Consider the following 20538-nt stretch of genomic DNA (forward strand, 5'->3'; position numbering starts at 1 on the left):
AACTTAGTCAATGTTTACCCGGTTTGACTTCAAAAAAATCTTGTAGGCACTATATTTTGACCTAGAGGAGAGTACAACGACGATGTGCTCGATCTCGATCTGCCTCCAGGCCACAACATCCTCTTTGACAGTCTGCCAGTTGGGCATGGCATGGCCGACCACGCGCACCTGAGTTGCGCTCCTATCGTGACATCGCTAAGGAAACACGGTCTCTGCCGCCAATTGATACTCTGCTGAAAGCCAGTGCGTAGATTAGGTGGATGTAGACCCACCTGCTTTTGTTAGTGACTGCGAAGATCGAGCAACGAGAAAGATGAACAAGGACTATATCAACTGCAGAAAGAGCAACAACAACAAATTAAGATAACCAAAGAGATAGATCAGAATAAGGCAACACAAAAAGATACCTTCACAACCCATCACAGCACAAATAACTATCGTTCTGACTCACCCAAAACTGCGTCTGCCAGCAAATACAAACAAGTAGATCATACAATTTGAACACTCCCACTCCAGCCCAAAGAAAGTCCAATCTAGAGAATCGAATCGAGAAGCATCGAAGATCGGCGCGGCAAGACGCGCATGGACCATCTAGTATGTATTCAACATCCATAGGGAGAAAGAATTCCTCAATTGCAGCTTTGTTCCAAGACACTGATTCAGCAGTAATAAAATTGCTAACCAACAGCGGGGGGGGGGGGGGGGGGGGTTAGGCTTCTTGCATGAAATGTGACGCAGCATGTGATCCCGCCCGTTCCAATTCTTCGGATAAGGCCTTGGTTCATTGTGTCTCTTCCTTCAATCAGAGCTCGCCGGACTTGTGACAGGTGTGATCCAAGAGTAGCTTCTAAAAAATCTGTTGCGGAAAATAGACCGCTTTGAGAATTCTCGCACTAAGCGAGCTAGGATTCTGCAGTATGTGCCATGCTTGTCTAGCCAATAGAGCCGGGTTGAATAGTTCAATATCTCTAAAACCTAGGCCACCTGCAAACTTAGGAGAACACATCACATCCCAGGAGACCCAATGTGTTTTTATGCTTCCCTTCTTGCTTCCCCACCAGAAGTTTCTAATCAACGAATTTAGATGAAGACATAGACCCCTTGGTAGCTTGAAGCAGGACATCGAAAAGGTGGGTATAGCTTGTGTTATTGATTTTATAAGAACTTCTTTGCCTCCCATCGATAGCAAGAGTTCTAGCCATCCTTGGACTCTTTTCCAAACTCTATCTCTCAAATATTTAAATGCACCATTGAGAGACCGACCCACATCCGAAGGCATCCCGAGATACTTCTCATTAAGAGTTTCATTCGGTACCTGCAATGTCGTTTTGACAACTTGCATGGTTAATTCTGGGCAACCTTTACTAAAGAACACAGAGGACTTGTCTAGATTTACTCGCTGACCCGGCGCCTCACAGTATTTGTCCAATAAACACTTAACATCCCTTGCTCCCTCTTCATTAGCTTTGACAAACAACAGGCTATCATCTGCAAAGAGAAGGTGGTTAACTGCCGGAGCAGTGGGAGCCACCTGAATTCCTTTAAGGTGCGATGACTGATGACTTTGTTTTAAGAGGCCAGAGAGGCCCTCTGCTGCAAGCAAAAATAAATAGGGGGAGATCAGATCGCCTTGGCGAAGCCCTCGAGATGGCGTAAACTCCTCAAGTGGTGACCCATTGAGGAGTATAGAGAAAGACACCGATGACACCAATCTTGTTACAATCGAGATGCACAAATAAACGAAGAACGAAAAAGGAAAACACTGCAGGGGACACGAGATTTTAACGTGGAAAACCCTTGCAACACACAAGGGAAAAACCACGGGCGCCAGCCATCAAAACTTCACTATTTCGGTGGTGTTTACAAACGCCGTGGGTGTACAATGATGCGATGAAACCCTAGCGGCGGCTTACATGGAATATATATAGACGGTGGCAACGATCCATACCGCGGGAGCTGCCGCCCCCCGCACCCCCCGCAGGCGTCCCTGTAGGGCACGACATATCGGCCCAAGCCTCCGGCGACGGGCCTCGCTCCGCTCGTCAGAAGTTAGCCTCCCTTTAGTATATGAATTTGGATCACAGTATAACAAACTCCACCTTGAGACAAATTCCTTGTAGCATGAACTTCAACAATCACCTAAATCAACAAAGAAAACACTTGCTGGCGCCAATAGCCACTTGGGCTAAACAGTTATACCAACCAAGCTTGAGCAAAGCTCAAACTTGGACACAGGGACAGGCTTAGTCATCATATCAGCAGGATTATCATGAGTACTAATCTTGCATACCTTCACTTTACCTTTTGCAACCACATCTCTGATTGCGTGGTACTTAATATCAATGTGCTTTGTCCTCTCATGGTACATCTGATCTTTAGTACGATAAATAGCACGTTGTCATCCTTTGAAGAACTTAATGCAAGAATTATCTCCACAAAGCTCAGCATATAAACCTTTCAGCCAAACAACCTCTTTACCTGCCTCAGCAATAGCCATGTACTCAGCCTCAGTAGTAGATTGTGCAACAACATCCTGCAAAGTAGCCTTCCAGCTAACAAAGACATCCACCAACAAGAAACACATAACCTGTGAGGAACCTTCTCTTATCCAAATCGCCAAAGATAATCTGAATCCACATATCCGGCGAGCCCCTCACCAATCTGTCAAACCTCAAGCAAGCTTTTGATGTGCCGCGAAGGTACCTGAAAATCCACTGAACAGCTTTCCAATGTTCTTTACCAGGATTAGCCATGTATCGACTGACCAAACTCATAGCATATGACAGATCAGGACGTGAACAAACCATGGCATACATCAAGGAACCAACAGCACTAGAATAGGGAACTCGAGACATGTACTCAATATCATCTTCAGAGCTAGGACATTGCAAAGCTGACAACTTGAAATGAGAAGCAATAGGAGTAGTAACTGACTTTGCATCATGCATATTAAAACGATGAAGAACTTTCTCAATGTACTTTTCCTGACTAAGAAACAACAAACTAGACTTTCTGTCCCTTTTAATTTCCATGCCTAGTATTTTCTTAGCAGGACCAAGATCCTTCATCTCAAACTCACTACTTAATTGATTCTTTAAAATAGTGATCTCTTTCATGCTCTTGGCAGCAATCAACATATCACCAACATATAGCAGCAGATAAATAGGTGATCCATTAACAAACTTGATATACACACAACTATCATACTGAGATCTCTCAAAACCATGTGTAAGCATAAATGAATCAAACCTTTCTGTTTCAGACCATAAAGGGACCTCTTTAATTTGCAAACAAGATCCTCCTTACCAGGCACAACATAACCTTCAGGTTGGTCCATATATATCTCCTCCTCCAACTCACCATGCAGAAAAGCAGTCTTTACATCTAGCTGCTCAAGCTCAAGATCATGCATAGCAACAATACCAAAGAAAGCACGAATAGAACTATGCTTCACAACCGGGGAGAATACATCATTATAATCAACACCTGGAATTTGACTGAAACCTTTTGCTACTAACCTTGCCTTAAACCGTGGAGGCTCATTAGGAGACAAACCTTCCTTTCTTTTAAATATCCACTTGCAGCGGACATCCTTCTTTTGTTTAGGCAAGTGCACAACATCCCATGTGCCATTCTTCTCAAGCGATTGCATCTCTTCTTGCATCGCACCTACCCACTTCTCTTTATCAACCGAAGCAATGGCTTCATTATATGTAGCTGGTTCAATATCATGCTCCACCTGTTCAGCACAACTCAAAGCATAATCAACAATATCACATTCTTGAATTAATCGGGTAGGAGGTGTAATATTTCTCTTAGGGCGGTCAGCAGCAATAGACCGTCCTTGTCGCTGAGCAATAGGTGGTGAAGATGGAACATAATTATCATCATTGTTGGTTTCAGGAACCACATTTTCATTCTCCTTTGCGTGCTCCACCTGCACGCCAATTATGTGCTGCTCATCATCAGAAACATCAGGAGAATCAATAGCATCAGAAATATCAGTAGACGAACTATCATTAAACATAACCGCCTCATTAAAAACGACATTCCTGCTCAACACAATTTTCTTAGTTTCAGGATTCCATAATCTATATGCCTTAACTCCTGAACCATAACCAAGGAAGATGCACTTAACAGCCCTTGGCTCCAACTTTCCATTATCAACATGAGCGTAAGCAGTGCAACCAAAAACTCTCAAATCTGAATAATCAGCAGGCAAACCAGACCATACCTCAATTGGAGTTTTCTTATCAAGTGGAACAGAAGGTGACCTGTTGATGAGATAACATGCGGTGGAGGCTGCTTCAGCCCAAAAACTTCTATGCATCTTTGCATTAGATAACATGCAGCGAGCCCTCGAAATAATGGTCCTATTCATGCGTTCAGCCACGCCATTCTGTTGAGGGGTGTATGGAATGGTATGATGTCTTACCATCCCATCATTGCTGCAAAACTCATCAAATTCATTTGAACAAAATTCCATACCATTGTCAGTACGGAGTATCTTAACCTTCTTTTCAGTTTGGGTTTCTACCATAACTTTCCACTTCTTAAAAGCATTAAAAACATCAGATTTATGTTTCAGGAAATATGGCCAAACTTTCCTTGAGTAATCATCAATAATAGTAAGCATGTAATTAGCACCACCATTAGAAGTTCTACGGGACGGACCCCAAACATCAGCGTGTACATAATCTAAAATGCCTTTGGTGGTATGAACGAAAGCATTAAATTTTAGTCTTTTATGCTTACCAAAGATGCAGTGCTCACGGAACTCAAGCTTACCTAAATCGCAGCCATCAATTAGCTCTCTCTTTGCCAATTCTGCCATGCCAAGCTCACTCATATGTCCAAGACGCTTATGCCAAAGGTTAGTCTTACTAGATTCATCAGAACTAACAGCAGCAGCAATACCAGGCAAAGTGCTACCTCTAAGGACATATAATTTCGCAGAATTCATATCACCAATCATAATAATGAGAGAACCTGATGATACCTTCAAAAGTTTGTTCCCACCTTTGTACTTGTACCCGTCACAATCAAGCGTACTCAAAGAGATCAAATTCCTCGCCATGGAGGGTATGTGTTTCACTCCTGTCAACGTGCGTGTCATCCCATCATGGGTCTTGATCTGAACAGAACCAATGCCAACAATGCTGCACTGGTTGTCATTCCCCACACGCACAAAATCTCCACTCTGCACAGACTCATAAGAACTGAACACACACACAAAAGGAAAACACTGCAGGGGACACGAGATTTTAACGTGGAAAACCCTTGCAACACACAAGGGAAAAACCACGGGTGCCAGCCAGCAAAACTTCACTATTTCGGTGGTGTTTACAAACGCCGTGGGTGTACAATGATGCGATGAAACCCTAGCGGCGGCTTACAGGGAATATGTATAGACGGTGGCAACGATCCGTACCGCGGGGGCTGCCGCCCCCCGCAGGCGTCCCTGTAGGGCACGACATATCGGCCCAAGCCTCCGGCGACGGGCCTCGCTCCGCTCGTCAGAAGTTAGCCTCCCTTTAGTATATGAATTTGGATTACAGTATAACAAATCTCATGATCAAGTGCACCCATCGGTCATGAAAGCCCATGTGAAGCATAATTGCACGTAAATACCTCCACTCCACACGGTCATATGCTTTGCGCATGTCCAGCTTTAGAGCACAGTGTTGATGTTTTTTAGATTCATTTATCTTCATAAAGTGCAAACACTCATAAGCTGTAATTATATTGTCTGTGATCAGTCTCCCTGGCACAAATGTCGATTGCTCCTCAGAGATGATCTTAGGAAGAATCATCTTCAATCTATTGGCGAGGACCTTTGAAGCAATTTTGTAGATTACATTGCATAGACTAATGGGTCTAAATTGCCCCAACTCTTCCGGTTAAGCTACCTTGGGGATTAGCACAACGAAGGTTTTATTTATCACTTCTGGGCTATCCTCACCACGAAGAATTCGCAGAACAGCCCGAGTGACCTCCTCACCACAAAGATCCCAATGGCCTTGGAAAAAATGTGCGGGAAACCCGTCAGGTCCCGACGCCTTGGTCGGGTACATCTGGAAAAGTGCTGACTTAATTTCCGTATCCTCAAACGGTGCTAACAGATTTAAATTCATCTGTGAAGTAACTTTTATCGGGACTGAAGCAAGGACCTCATCCATTCCTCTTGTACCCTCTGATGTGTATAAACCATCATAGAACTCCCGAGTCAGCATCATCATCTCCTGATGATCCTCGGTCACTGTGCCATCTGGACGAGCTAAGCTATCCCTCATGTTGTTCGCTATCCTCGCGTTCATGGAAACTAGGGGAGTGTTTGGTAGATTGGGCCCATGTAGTCAGGCTCTAAAACAACGCACGTTTCTTGGCCCTATAGAGTTTGGTCCGTTCGGAACGATGTAAAAGATGTAGTTGAAGGAGATATGCCCTAGAGGCAATAATAAAGTGGTTATTATTTATATCTTTATGTTTATGATAAATGTTTATATATCATGCTATAATTGTATTAACCGAAACATTAATACATGTGTGATATGTAGACAAACAAGAAGTCCCTAGTATGCCTCTTAAACTAGCTTGTTGGTTAATGGATGATTAGTTTCATAATCATGAACATTGGATGTTATTAATAACAAGATTATGTCATTGTATGAATGATGTAATGGACACACCCAATTAAGCGTAGCATAAGATCTCGTCATTAAGTTATTTGCTATAAGCTTTCGATACATAGTTACCTAGTCCTTATGACCATGAGATCATGTAAATCACTTATACCGGAAAGGTACTTTGATTACACCAAACACCACTGTGTAAATGGGTGGCTATAAAGGTGGGATTAAGTATCCGGAAAGTATGAGTTGAGGCATATGGATCAACAGTGGGATTTGTCCATCCCGATGACGGATAGATATACTCTGGGCCCTCTCGGTGGAATGTCGTCTAATGTCTTGCAAGCATATGAATGAGTTCATAAGAGACCACATACCACGGTACGAGTAAAGAGTACTTGTCAGGAGACGAGGTTGAACAAGGTATAGAGTGATACCGAAGATCAAACCTCGGACAAGTAAAATATCGCGAGACAAAGGGAATTGGTATTATATGTAAATGGTTCATTCGATCACTAAAGTCATCGTTGAATATGTGGGAGCCATTATGGATCTCTAGATCCCGCTATTGGTTATTGGTCGGAGTAAGTACTCAACCATGTCCGCATAGTTCACGAACCGTAGGGTGACACACTTAAAGTTGGATGTTGAAATGGTAGTACTTGAATATGGAATGGAGTTCGAATATTTGTTCGGAGTCCCGGATGAGATCCCGGACATCACGAGGAGTTCCGGAATGGTCCGGAGAATAAGATTCATATATAGGATGTCATTTTATGTGAATTAAAATGTCGCGGAAGGTTCTATGGAAGGTTCTAGAAGGTTCTAGAAAAGTCCGGAAGAAACCACCAAGGAAGGTGGAGTCCACATGGGACTCCACCTCCATGGCCGGCCAACCCTAGTGGGGGAGGAGTCCCAAGTGGACTCCCCCTTAGGGGGACCGGCCACCCCCCCACATGGGAGGTGGGAACCCCACCTTTGGTGGGAGTCCTAGTTGGGCAAGGTTTCCCCCTCTTATGGTAGGTTTTTGGTTCGGGTCTTATTCGAAGACTTGGACACCAACACTTGGGGATCCACCTATATAATGAGGGGCCAAGGGAGGGGGCCGGCCACCCCAAGACCACAAGCTGGCCGCCCCATTGAAGTGGCTGGCCACCCCCTCCCAAACCCTAGCCGCCCCCCTCTCCTCCATATCTCCCGCGTAGCTTAGCGAAGCTCCGCCGGACTTCTTCACCGCCACCGACACCACGCCGTCGTGCTATCAGATTCAAGAGGAGCTACTACTTCCGCTGCCCGCTGGAACGGGAGGTGGACGTCGTCTTCATCAACAACCGAACGTGTGACCGAGTACGGAGGTGCTGCCCGTTCGTGGCGCCGGAACCGATCGTGATCAAGATCTTCTACGCGCTTTTGGAAGCGGCAAGTGATCGTCTACCGCAGCAACAAGAGCCTCATCTTGTAGGCTTTGGAATCTCTTCAAGGGTGAGACTCGATACCCTCCTTGCTACTGTCTTATAGATTGCATCTTGGCTTGGATTGCGTGTTCGCCGTAGGAAAATTTTTGTTTTCTATGCAACGTTATCCTACAGTGGTATCAGAGCCGTGTCTATGCATAGATGGTTGCACGAGTAGAACACAATGGTTTGTGGGCGTTGATGCTCTTGTTATCTTTAGTTTGAGTACTTTGCATCTTTATGGCATAGTGGGATGAAGCGGCTCGGACTAACTTTACATGACCGCGTTCATGAGACTTGTTCCTCGTTTGACATGCAACTTGTATTGCATAAGAGGCTTTGCGGGTGTCTGTCTCTCCTACTATAGTAAAGATTCAATTTACTCTTCTATTGAAAACATTAGTATCAACGTTGTGGTTCATGTTCGTAGGTAGATTAGATCTCTCTCGAAAACCCTAAACCACGTAAAATATGCAAACCAAATTAGAGACGTCTAACTTGTTTTTGCAGGGTTTGGTGATGTGATATGGCCATAATGTGATGATGAATATGTATGAGATGATCATTATTGTATTGTGGCAACCGGCAGGAGCCTTATGGTTGTCTTTAAATTTCATGTTGAGTAGTATTTCAAAGTAGTTGTTATAGTTGCTACATGGAGGACAATCATGAAGACGACGTCATTGACCTTGACGCTACGCCGACGATGATGGAGATCATGCCCGAAGATGATGGAGATCATGTCCGTGCTTTGGAGATGAAGATCAAAGGCGCAAAGACAAAAGGGCCATATCATATCACATATGAACTGCATGTGATGTTAATCCTTTTTATGCATCTTATTTTGCTTAGATCGCGACGGTAGCATTATAAGATGATCCCTCACTAAAATCTCAAGATAATAAAGTGTTCATCCTTAGTAGCACCGTTGCCAAGACTTGTCGTTTCGAAGCATCTCGTGATGATCGGGTGTGATAGAATCAACAAGTGCATACAACGGGTGCAAGACAGTTTTGCACATGCGGATACTAAGGTGGCCTTGACGAGCCTAGCATGTACAGACATGGTCTCGGAACACGTGATACCGAAAGGTAGAGCATGAATCATATGGTTGATATGATGAACACTTTGAGTGTTCGCCATTGAAGTCACACCTTTTCTCGTGATGATCGGGTTTAGGTGCGGTGGATTTGGTTCGTGTGATCACTAAGACAATGCGAGGGATATTGTTTTGAGTGGGAGTTCACTTAGATTTTTAATTATGTTGAATTAAAATTTGAACTCAATTTGTCATAAACTTAGTCTAAACTATTGCAAATATATGTTGTAGAGATGGCGTCCCCAATCAATTTTAATCGGTTCTAGAGAAAGAGAAACTTAAGAGCAACGGTAGCAACTTCACCGACCGGTTCCGTCATGTGAGGATCTTCCTCTACGGCGGAAATCTGCAATTTGTGCTTGATGCAGCGCTAGGTGACCCTCCCGCAGAAGATGAAACCGATGAAGTAAAAGCTGTTTACGCGACTCGGAAAACCGGGTACTCTCAAGTTCAGTGTGCCATCTGTGCAGTCCGGAATCCGATCTTCAAAAACGTTTTGAGCACCACGATCCTCATGAGTTGATGAATGAGCTGAAAGCTATATTCGAGACTCATGCGGCCGTGGAATGCTATGAAGCATCGAAACATTTCTTCATTGTATGATGGAAGAAGGCAGCTCCGTTAGTGAGCACATGCTCGCCATGACCGGGCATGCGAAGAAACTCCTGACTTGGGAATAGTGATTCCTAATAGACTGGGATTAATCGTGTCCTTCAATCACCGCCGCCAAGTTACAAGAACTTTGTGATGAACTACAATATGCAGAACATGAACAAGGAGTTACACGAACTCTTTGGCATGCTAAAAGCTGCCGAGATTGAGATCAAGAAAGAGCACCAAGTGTTGATGGTCAACAAGACCACCGGTTTCAAGAAACAGGGCAAGTCTAAGGGAAAATTCAAGAAGGGTGGCAAGAAAGCTGCCACGCCTCCTATGAAACCTAAGAACGGCCCTAAGCCCGATGCTGAGTGCTATTACCGCAAGGAGAAGGGACACCGGAAGCGTAATTGCTCCAAGTATCCGGCTGATCGAAGAGCGGCCTTGTCAAGAAGAAGAAAGAAGGTATATCTGATATACATGTTATAGATGTTTATCTCACCGGTTCTCGTTCTAGTACTGGTATTTGATACCGGTTCGGTTGCTCATATCTCAGAACTCAAAACAGGAACTAAAGAATAAACGAAGACTACTGAAAGATGAAGTGACGATGCGCGGTGGAAATGGATCCAAAGTCGATGTGATCGCTGTCGGCACACTTCCTCTACATCTACCTTCGGGATTAGTTTTAAGCCTAAATAATTGTTATTTTGTACCCGCGTTGAGCATGAACATTATATCTGGATCTTGTTTAATGCAAGATGGTTATTTATTCAAGTCTGAGAATAATGGTTGTTCTATTTTTATGAATAATATCTTTTATGGTCGAGCACCACAAAAGAATGGCTTATTTCTGTTAGATCTCGATAGTAGTGATACGCATATACATAACATTGATGCTAAGCGAATTAAATTAAATGATAATTCTACTTATATGTGGCAATCGCTGCCTTGGTCATATTGGAGTGAAACGCATGAAGAAACTCCATACCGATGGATTACTTGAATTACTTGACTTTGAGTCACTTGATAGATGCGAAGCATGTCTAATGGGAAAAATGACAAAGACTCCATTTTCTCAGGTATGATGGAGCGAGCTACGACTTATTGGAAATCATACATACCGATGTATGTGGACCAATGAGTGTAGCATCGCGGTGGTTATCGTTATGTTCTAACCTTCACAGATGATCTGAGTAGATATGGGTATATCTATTTCATGAAACATAAATCCGAAACTTTCGAGAAGTTTAAGGAATTTCAAAGTGAAGTAGAAAATCAACGTAACAAGAAGATCAAATTTCTACGATCTGATCGTGGAGGTGAATATCTGAGTTATGAGTTTGGCATGCATTTAAAGAAATGCGGAATACTTTCACAATTGACACTGCCGGGAACACCTCAACGAAACGGTGTGTCCGAACGTCGTAATCGAACTCTCTTAGATATGGTTCGTAGTATGATGTCTCTTACTGATTTGCCGTTATCATTTTGGAGTTATGCATTAGAGACAGCCGCATTCACTTTAAATAGAGCACCATCAAAATCCGTAGAAACGACACCGTATGAATTATGGTTTAACAAGAAACCTAAGCTGTCGTTCCTGAAAGTTTGGGGTTGCGAAGCCTATGTAAAGAAGTTACAACCGGACAAGCTAGAACCCAAAGCGGAGAAATGCGTCTTCATAGGATACCCTAAGGAAACTATAGGGTACACTTTCTATCACAGATCCGAAGGCAAAATCTTTGTTGCTAAGAACGGAACCTTTCTTGAGAAAGAATTTCTCACTAAAGAAGTGACTGGAAGAAAAGTAGAACTCGATGAGATTGATGAATCTATACTCGTTGGATCGAGTAGCGCAAGATCGGAAGTTGTACCTGTACCGCCTACACCGGCAACAGAGGAAGCTAATGATAATGATCATGAAACTTCGAACGAGGAAACTACTGAACCTCGCAGATCGATAAGGGAACGTGCCACTCCTGATTGGTATGATCCTTGTCTAAATATCATGATTGTGGATAACAATGATGAGGACCCTGCGACGTATGAAGAAGCGATGATGAGCCCAGATTCCAACAAATGGCAAGAAGCCATGAAATCCGAAATGGGATCCATGTATGATAACAAAGTATGGACTTTGGTAGACTTACCTGATAGCCGAAAGGCTGTCGAAAATAAATGGATCTTCAAGAGAAAAACAGGTGCTGATGGTAATATTACTGTCTATAAAGCTCGACTTGTCGCAAAGGGTTTCCGACAAATTCAAGGAGTTGACTACGATGAGACTTTCTCACCTGTAGCGAAGCTAAAATCTGTGAGGATTTTGTTAGCAATAGCTGCATTTTTCGATTATGAGATTTGGCAGATGGATGTCAAAACAACATTCCTTAATGGAGACATTGAGGAAGAGTTGTATATGGTACAACCCAAAGGTTTTGTCGATCCTAAAAAATGCTGACAAAGTATGCAAACTTCAGCGTTCAATCTATGGACTGAAGCAAGCATCAAGAAGTTGGAACCGACGTTTTGATAAGGTGATCAAAGACTTCGGGTTTATACAGTGTCATGGAGAGGCCTGTATTTACAAGAAAGTGAGTGGGAGCTCTGTAGCATTCCTGATATTATATGTAGATGACATATTATTGATCGGGAATGATATAGAACTATTAAGCAGTGTTAAAGGTTATTTGAATAATAGTTTTTCAATGAAAGACCTTGGTGAAACATCGTATATATTAGGCATCAAGATTTATAGAGATAAATCAAGACGCCTAATAGGGCTATCACAGAGTACATATCTGGACAAGATTCTAAAGAAGTTTAGAATGGACGAAAGTAAGAAAGGGTTCTTACCTATGTTACCAGGCAAGGTATTGAGTAAGACTCAAGGACCGGCTACGGCAGAAGAAAGAGAAAGGATGAGTAATATCCCCTATGACTCGGCAGTAGGATCTATCATGTATGCCATGCTATGTACTAGACCGGATATAGCACATGCTGTTAGTTTGACTAGCAGATATCAAAGTGATCCAGGAATGGAACACTGGACAGCGGTCAAGAATATCCTGAAGTACTTGAAAAGAACTAAGGATATGTTTCTTTGTTATGGAGGTGACCAAGAGCTCGTTGTAAACGGTTACACCGATGCAAGTTGGAACACTGATCCTGATGACTCTAAGTCACAATCTGGGTACTTGTTTATATTGAATGGTGCTGCAGTAAGCTGGGCAAGCTCGAAGCAGTGCACGGTGGCGAAGTCTTCAACAGAATCAGAGTACATAGCGGCTTCAGAGGCTTCATCAGAAGCGGTATGGATGAAGAGGTTCATTGTAGAGCTCGGTGTGGTTCCTAGTGCATTGGACCCATTAATCATTTACTGTGATAACATGGGTGCCATCGCCAATGCACAAGAGCCAAGGTCACACAAGAGGCTGAAGCATATCAAGCTGCGTTACCACTCGACTCGCGAGTACATCGAAGATGGAGAAGTAAAGATTTGCAAAGTACACACTGATCTGAATGTAGTAGATCCGTTGACTAAAGCTCTCCCTAGGGCAAAGCATGACCAACACCAGAATGCCATGGGTGTTAGGTATATTACGATGTAATCTAGATTATTGACTCTAGTGCAAGTGGGAGACTGAAGGAGATATGCCCTAGAGGCAATAATAAAGTGGTTATTATTTATATCTTTATGTTTATGATAAATGTTTATATATCATGCTATAATTGTATTAACCGAAACATTAATACATGTGTGATATGTAGACAAACAAGAAGTCCCTAGTATGCCTCTTAAACTAGCTTGTTGGTTAATGGATGATTAGTTTCATAATCATGAACATTGGATGTTATTAATAACAAGATTATGTCATTGTATGAATGATGTAATGGACACACCCAATTAAGCGTAGCATAAGATCTCGTCATTAAGTTATTTGCTATAAGCTTTCGATACATAGTTACCTAGTCCTTATGACCATGAGATCATGTAAATCACTTATACCGGAAAAGTACTTTGATTACACCAAACACCACTGCGTAAATGGGTGGCTATAAAGGTGGGATTAAGTATCCGGAAAGTATGAGTTGAGGCATATGGATCAACAGTGGGATTTGTCCATCCCGATGATGGATAGATATACTCTGGGCCCTCTCGGTGGAATGTCGTCTAATGTCTTGCAAGCATATGAATGAGTTCATAAGAGACCACATACCACGGTACGAGTAAAGAGTACTTGTCAGGAGACGAGGTTGAACAAGGTATAGAGTGATACCGAAGATCAAACCTCGGACAAGTAAAATATCGCGAGACAAAGGGAATTGGTATTATATGTAAATGGTTCATTCGATCACTAAAGTCATCGTTGAATATGTGGGAGCCATTATGGATCTCCAGATCCCGCTATTGGTTATTGGTCGGAGTAAGTACTCAACCATGTCCGCATAGTTCACGAACCGTAGGGTGACACACTTAAAGTTGGATGTTGAAATGGTAGTACTTGAATATGGAATGGAGTTCGAATATTTGTTCGGAGTCCCGGATGAGATCCCGGACATCACGAGGAGTTCCGGAATGGTCCGGAGAATAAGATTCATATATAGGATGTCATTTTATGTGAATTAAAATGTCGCGGAAGGTTCTATGGAAGGTTCTAGAAGGTTCTAGAAAAGTCCGGAAGAAACCACCAAGGAAGGTGGAGTCCACATGGGACTCCACCTCCATAGCCGGCCAACCCTAGTGGGGGAGGAGTCCCAAGTGGACTCCCCCTTAGGGGGCCGGCCACCCCCCCACATGGGAGGTGGAAACCCCACCTTTGGTGGGAGTCCTAGTTGGGCAAGGTTTCCCCCTCTTATGGTAGGTTTTTGGTTCGGGTCTTATTCGAAGACTTGGACACCAACACTTGGGGATCCACCTATATAATGAGGGGCCAAGGGAGGGGGCCGGCCACCCCAAGACCACAAGCTGGCCGCCCCATTGAAGTGGCCGGCCACCCCCTCCCAAACCCTAGCCGCCCCCCTCTCCTCCATATCTCCCGCGTAGCTTAGCGAAGCTCCGCCGGACTTCTTCACCGCCACCGACACCACGCCGTCGTGCTGTCGGATTCAAGAGGAGCTACTACTTCCGCTGCCCGCTGGAACGGGAGGTGGACGTCGTCTTCATCAACAACCGAACGTGTGACCGAGTACGGAGGTGCTGCCCGTTCGTGGCGCCGGAACCGATCGTGATCAAGATCTTCTACGCGCTTTTGCAAGCGGCAAGTGATCGTCTACCGCAGCAACAAGAGCCTCATCTTGTAGGCTTTGGAATCTCTTCAAGGGTGAGACTCGATACCCCCTCGTTGCTACCGTCTTCTAGATTGCATCTTGGCTTGGATTGCGTGTTCGCCGTAGGAAAATTTTTGTTTTCTATGCAACGTTATCCTACAGTAGTTGCCATTTCGTTTGGTAGTCTGGGGCTATAATTGGTGGGCGGTGAAAAGATTATATGCTGGCTGTTTACTTGTGGCTGTATTATGTATATGCATGTGAGGCTACCATGTGAGGACCGAATAACTGACCTTGAAATCAAGGTGAATCTTCACGCGTTTTAATTTCCAACGGGCCTTGCTCCGGAGGAACACCCGATTCGGACGTAGCAGTGGAACCTAGCTGAGAGTCCTTTTTTGGTGCTTTGAGGTTCGTGTTGTAGGTTGTTTTGAATCCTTGTTATTTGGTAGTCCACCTAAAAAAGAATCTTTCTCAACCCATGCATTGTACATATCACCGTGCAGGCTAACAAACGCACCCTAGGCAATAGAAGCCAACGAGAGATACATCATGGTCATACTGCCGGTGGTTGTCCGTAGAGTAGCCAGCTACGCGTTAATTATCGGGTAGCAGCCTATGCACAATTAATTATCGGATACCAGCCTATGCGCTAATTCATTTATTATATTAATCGAGTAACTATTTGTGCCAATCTATGCCAATCTCGATGTCAGATGGTGTGTGGGTTTGGTCATTTGGGTGGTCATTTGCTTGGGTGCAAAATTAATTGGTGCAAGGGAGAAACAAATACAACGTCGACCTGTTTATTTTTGTTCTCTCAATGCAATATTAGAGTACACTCTACCCTCCTCAGTGATATTTTTCTACATTATCTTGATAATGTTGTCAGGTAAGTTATTTTATTTTGTTAAACTAGGTATAGGGTAGAGAGTATCCTAATAATAATGTGGTTGCATTAAACTCTCATTGTTGCATCTCATCGCTTTTCTGGCCGGCCATTTTATCAGGTAAGTGTGTGGTGTCTACGAGGCGGAGGCATCGACGGTGCTTTCGATTTCCATTCTCCAACCTCGATCATGTCATGTGGGCGTACGCTTATGCACAACGTATTCTCAATTAAGCACATCAACCATTATATGTGTACAAGTGGGTAATGGGTTTATTTGACCTAACATGTGAGATGAAGATTATAAGTAACCCATAGCAACATACGGGCTTTATAATATCTTCAATAACAGGATATGACCCTCATTAGCACCCTTGGTCTTGAAAAACGCAGCAGTCCGGCGAGGTCGGCCATCCACCCAGTGCTCCTAGCGAAGCCAAGGAAATCGATTTTCCAAAGAAAGTCGAGGCGCAGCTTCTGCATTCTCCAGTTCTCAGGACAGTTGCACCAGCACATTGTTGCATCTACGCAAGCGTAGTAATTAAGCTCGAACCTCTGGAATCAGAAGTTTGTGTACAGGTAACACACCGGTCATATTCTTAATTACCTATGGGACGAAGGAAAGTATATGCTAGTAAGACCTGGCGGCAAGCTTACCTTTCTTTTGACATCGATGAATAGTGTCTCTATGTAATTGCATCTAGAGAGTAGCGTTGTTATACTGGCTCCGTACTCGTGATGATCCAATAGGGTGATCACACTTAGGTTGGTGACACTGCTAAGCTGGGGTACATCTACCATCAGATCCTCGTACTGTGTCAACGACGCCTCGTCGAGTACACCAAGAACCTCCATGGGCTGCAATATAGATATGGTAGGTTAAAAATAAAACATGTACATAATAATATATAATAACAACATCAATGATGCTCTAACCTATGTATCTGCTACTTCTAAATATATACTACCGAGAAGTGTTTCCTCCCATAATACAAGATGTTATTACAAGTGTGTGGATACATGGAGGCCAGGCTAGTAGTCCTTTATCTTCAAAAACAAAATCATCAAAAATAATTGGAGCATAGTTTGGATGTAGTCGGTGATGTATCCTACAAGCGTGCAATATTTCGATGTGAAGACCTTCTAAGATACACAAAAAATAAGAAAATCTGATAATTTTTAAAGTTTTGAAATGTGCGTTATTCACTATATTTGGATCCACATTTTTGTTATTTTTGTGTAGCCTACAATACAAATAGTTTGTGCTGAGATTTTGACCGTTGATGCTATAAATCATTGGCTACATTCAGAACCTTTTCTAGATTTTTTTGAGAAATACTCCTATATATTTTAAGTTCTTAAAGTTAAAGGGCTACATGTAGCTCTGCTTCCATTTGGAGGTTCCTATATATTATGGAGCGAAGGGAGTACAATATTAATATCTAGCTATGAACATGTTTTAACCAATTAAATGAATAAGTCCGCATGGAAAGGAAGAAAATATAAATCTAGCCATCCTAGCAAAGTGCTAAATGGGTTGGTAAGCATGTGTACTTACGTCGGGGGCAGAATTCCAGAGGGAGACTTCAAGGCGGCGGACGCCACTACAGTGTTGAAGAAGCCATACGGTGAGTTTGTTGTGGTAGAAGTCGGCGTCGTCCACCCAGGCGTGGGTAAATAGCATGACGTCAAGGCGGCGAACCGTGGCCAAGCTGTCCGCGAACTCAACCCTGCTCGGGTGCATAGATGCGCTGGTATTCCAGACGAGATCCTCTAGTCGTGGAGTGCGGAAACTGGCAACCTTGCTGCCATCGTGCACTTCACTGAATCTAGTCGCTGGCGAGAAGAGGATATTGATTCGTAGGCGGCGAAGGTTGCGAGACGACACCTGCAGCTGTTGGAGGCAGCCCTCTGGGGCGGAGTCAAGATCAACATCTTCTAGGGCGTCGTTACATAGTCTCAGGGGATCCACATCACCAACGGTATGTAGGATGAGCTTTCTTAGGTGAGGGCAGCAGGATGACACACAATCCGAGAATCTGCTGCCGTCGAGCCACAGGAACTTCAGCTTCAACTCCGTCAACGAGCTGGCCACTGCAGAGGATGCCGGCGGCACTCTAAGGGTTCCGATACAGTTATCGGAGAAGACGATCGACAAAGCCCTAGTCCTTCCGCCGCATGGCAAGTCCAGCACGATCGGGTCAGCAGCCGGCGCCGAAGGGAAGAAGCTGATGCTGATGTTTCCATGGACACGTTCCACGGCCTGCCGAAGCCACACGTTTGCACGGGCCATGTGCAGAGGATGCCTGATGGATATGTCGAGTACATCGACGCGGTAGGTGCGACTAAGGGCGAGCACCTTGTCCACCGAGTCGGCTAACCTTGCAGTGTCGCCCGAGAGCGAGAAGGCGAAGGTCGGGATCCCGGTCCAGACATGCCGCCACCGCGGCGAGAGCACGCTCGTGCGGACGGCATCGTGGGTCCGCATGAAGCTCAAGATGTGCTGGAGCAGGTGGTCGGGAAGGGTGCTGATCCTATCCTCGTCGAGCGTAACGCCGGGACTGGGACCGGCACCGTGGATTACTGTTTTTGAGTCCATCGTCGATCGTTTCCCTTGCGGCGAGGCCTGAGCTATGCCTGCTCAGCGCACCGGCAACTTTGTATTTATTCGAATTACTCAAAGTACGGATTTCTTTAGTACTCCTACTCCGTATGGATCTTGTAGACGGATAGTGTAAGGAGAAAGTTGATTCCTGACTTGTGTAGAGTTTTTATGAACGCAAGTGGCGGCAGAACAACGAACAGGGAATATCGGCCTGCAACCTGGTTCGTGTTCAAATTCATTTTTCTTTTAGGATGTGACTAGTTCTTGATCGAATGAGAACTAGTTTTACTTTTGCTTCGGTCCCCCCTCCTTTAAACTTTGCTGACCTGAAACGGCCAGGATCTTCATACCTCTTGGTAACTAGGGTGTAATGATTAAAAGTGAACAAAAAGACGTAAGTACGGTTCGTTTAAGTCTATATTATTCAGTAGTCAGACGCGCAAGTAATAGTGTACGCTGAAAACCGAAATGTTCATGGGTAAAATATTCCGTCAGCCGGCTGGTAGGAACATTGAGTACACCTAGTAAATCTATATGAGAGTATATAGAGCTTGATATGGGTTTTTATGGGTTAAAAGAAGAAGACACTCGAAAAACTAACCCCTTCAAGTTTTCGTGAGGTAGTGCTTGTGTGTGTGGGAGGAGACCGAAGCAATCATCAACTAGTTTACTTCTCAGATCGAGTGTTAGTTACAATCCAAGGTGTACCACCTGATTAGCACGGTCAAGAAGCAAATCTAACGGTTCAAAAATATTTTTCTAGTTTCAACCTTATTTGCAACTAAAAGATTTCAATTGCAACTTAACTTGCAACTAAACTAATGTCAGTTATAGCATAAATTGCAACAGGATGGAATTAATCAGGATGAAAATCTAATAGTGTAGGAATCGACTATAAACTAAATTAGTTCTTAGCTAGCTCAGAACTAGCAAAACCCTTTTAAAAAAATTCCAACAACCAAATCCTGTGTGGAACTATTCTGTTGCGAACGTTGCCGGGTGGTAGAATCGGCTAATCTACCCGGTCTAGGACGGAGGCTATAGGGGAAGGAAGGGGCTGTGTGCGTGCGGAGGCGAGGGCGCCGGCGGCAGGGCGCCACCGTGCGAGCGTGAGGGAGGCGGCGGAACTGAGGCGGCTAGGGTTGCAAGTCCGACTCCTCGAGGAGTCGGCAATAAATATATGTTTATTGCTTAATCTCTGAAATCCAATTACAACTCTTATTTATAATGGAAATAGATAATTGGGATAAGCCCCTAACTAGCCCTGGCCGGTGGGCCTCCTCCGGCGGTAGACCAGGCCGGTTATAACATCTCTCCCCGCCTGCGCAAACAGCTCGTCCTCGAACTGGTAGTCTGGATAATGCTGCTGGAACTCATCACGCGGTTCCCAAGTTGCCTCTTCGGCCGGAAGTCCCTCCCACTGCACCAACAAGTACCAAGCATCACGACGCAACTGGGCGCGGAGCACCTTGGCCGGGCTGGAGAGTGATGTCTACTCACGCTTCTTTTCCTGTAGACAGTGTTGGGCCTCCAAGAGCAGAGGTTTGTAGAACAGCAGCAAGTTTTCTCTTAAGTGGATCACCCAAGGTTTATCGAACTCAGGGAGGAAGAGGTCAAAGATATCCCTCTCAATCAACCCTGCAATCACGATACAAGAAGTCTCTTGTGTCCCCAACACACCTAATACACTTGTCAGATGTATAGGTGCACTAGTTCGGCGAAGAGATAGTGAAATACAAGTAATATGAATGTATATGAGTGGTAATAGCAATCTGAATAAAATATGGCATCGAGTAAACATGCAGTAGAACAGTAATAAACGGCGACCTCCCCAGCAATGGCACCAGAAAATAGCTTGCTGGCGTGCAGTTGACGTGGGAGATAGGAATCTTTGTGGTGTAACTTTTCTATTCGGAAACAAGGCCTAGTGATCATACTTTCACTAGTGGACACTCTCAACATTGATCACATAATAAAACCACTCTACACTCTCT

The 20538-nt window shown here is 44.1% G+C and overlaps 1 protein-coding gene across 1 annotated transcript; it reads right to left on the reverse strand.

The window, feature by feature from the left end:
- Positions 1-16281: 16281 nt before the first annotated feature.
- Positions 16282-18538, reverse strand: LOC127340133 (putative F-box/LRR-repeat protein At4g15060). The gene is made up of 3 exons (XM_051365910.1): positions 17498-18538; positions 16597-16797; positions 16282-16494 (listed from the first exon to the last, which is right to left on the reverse strand). The coding sequence occupies exons 1-3, from the start codon at positions 18536-18538 to the stop codon at positions 16282-16284; spliced, it is 1455 nt and encodes a 484-aa protein (XP_051221870.1).
- Positions 18539-20538: the final 2000 nt, after the last annotated feature.

Source organism: Lolium perenne, chromosome 3, assembly GCF_019359855.2.
Source record: "Lolium perenne isolate Kyuss_39 chromosome 3, Kyuss_2.0, whole genome shotgun sequence".
NCBI lineage: Eukaryota > Viridiplantae > Streptophyta > Magnoliopsida > Poales > Poaceae > Lolium > Lolium perenne.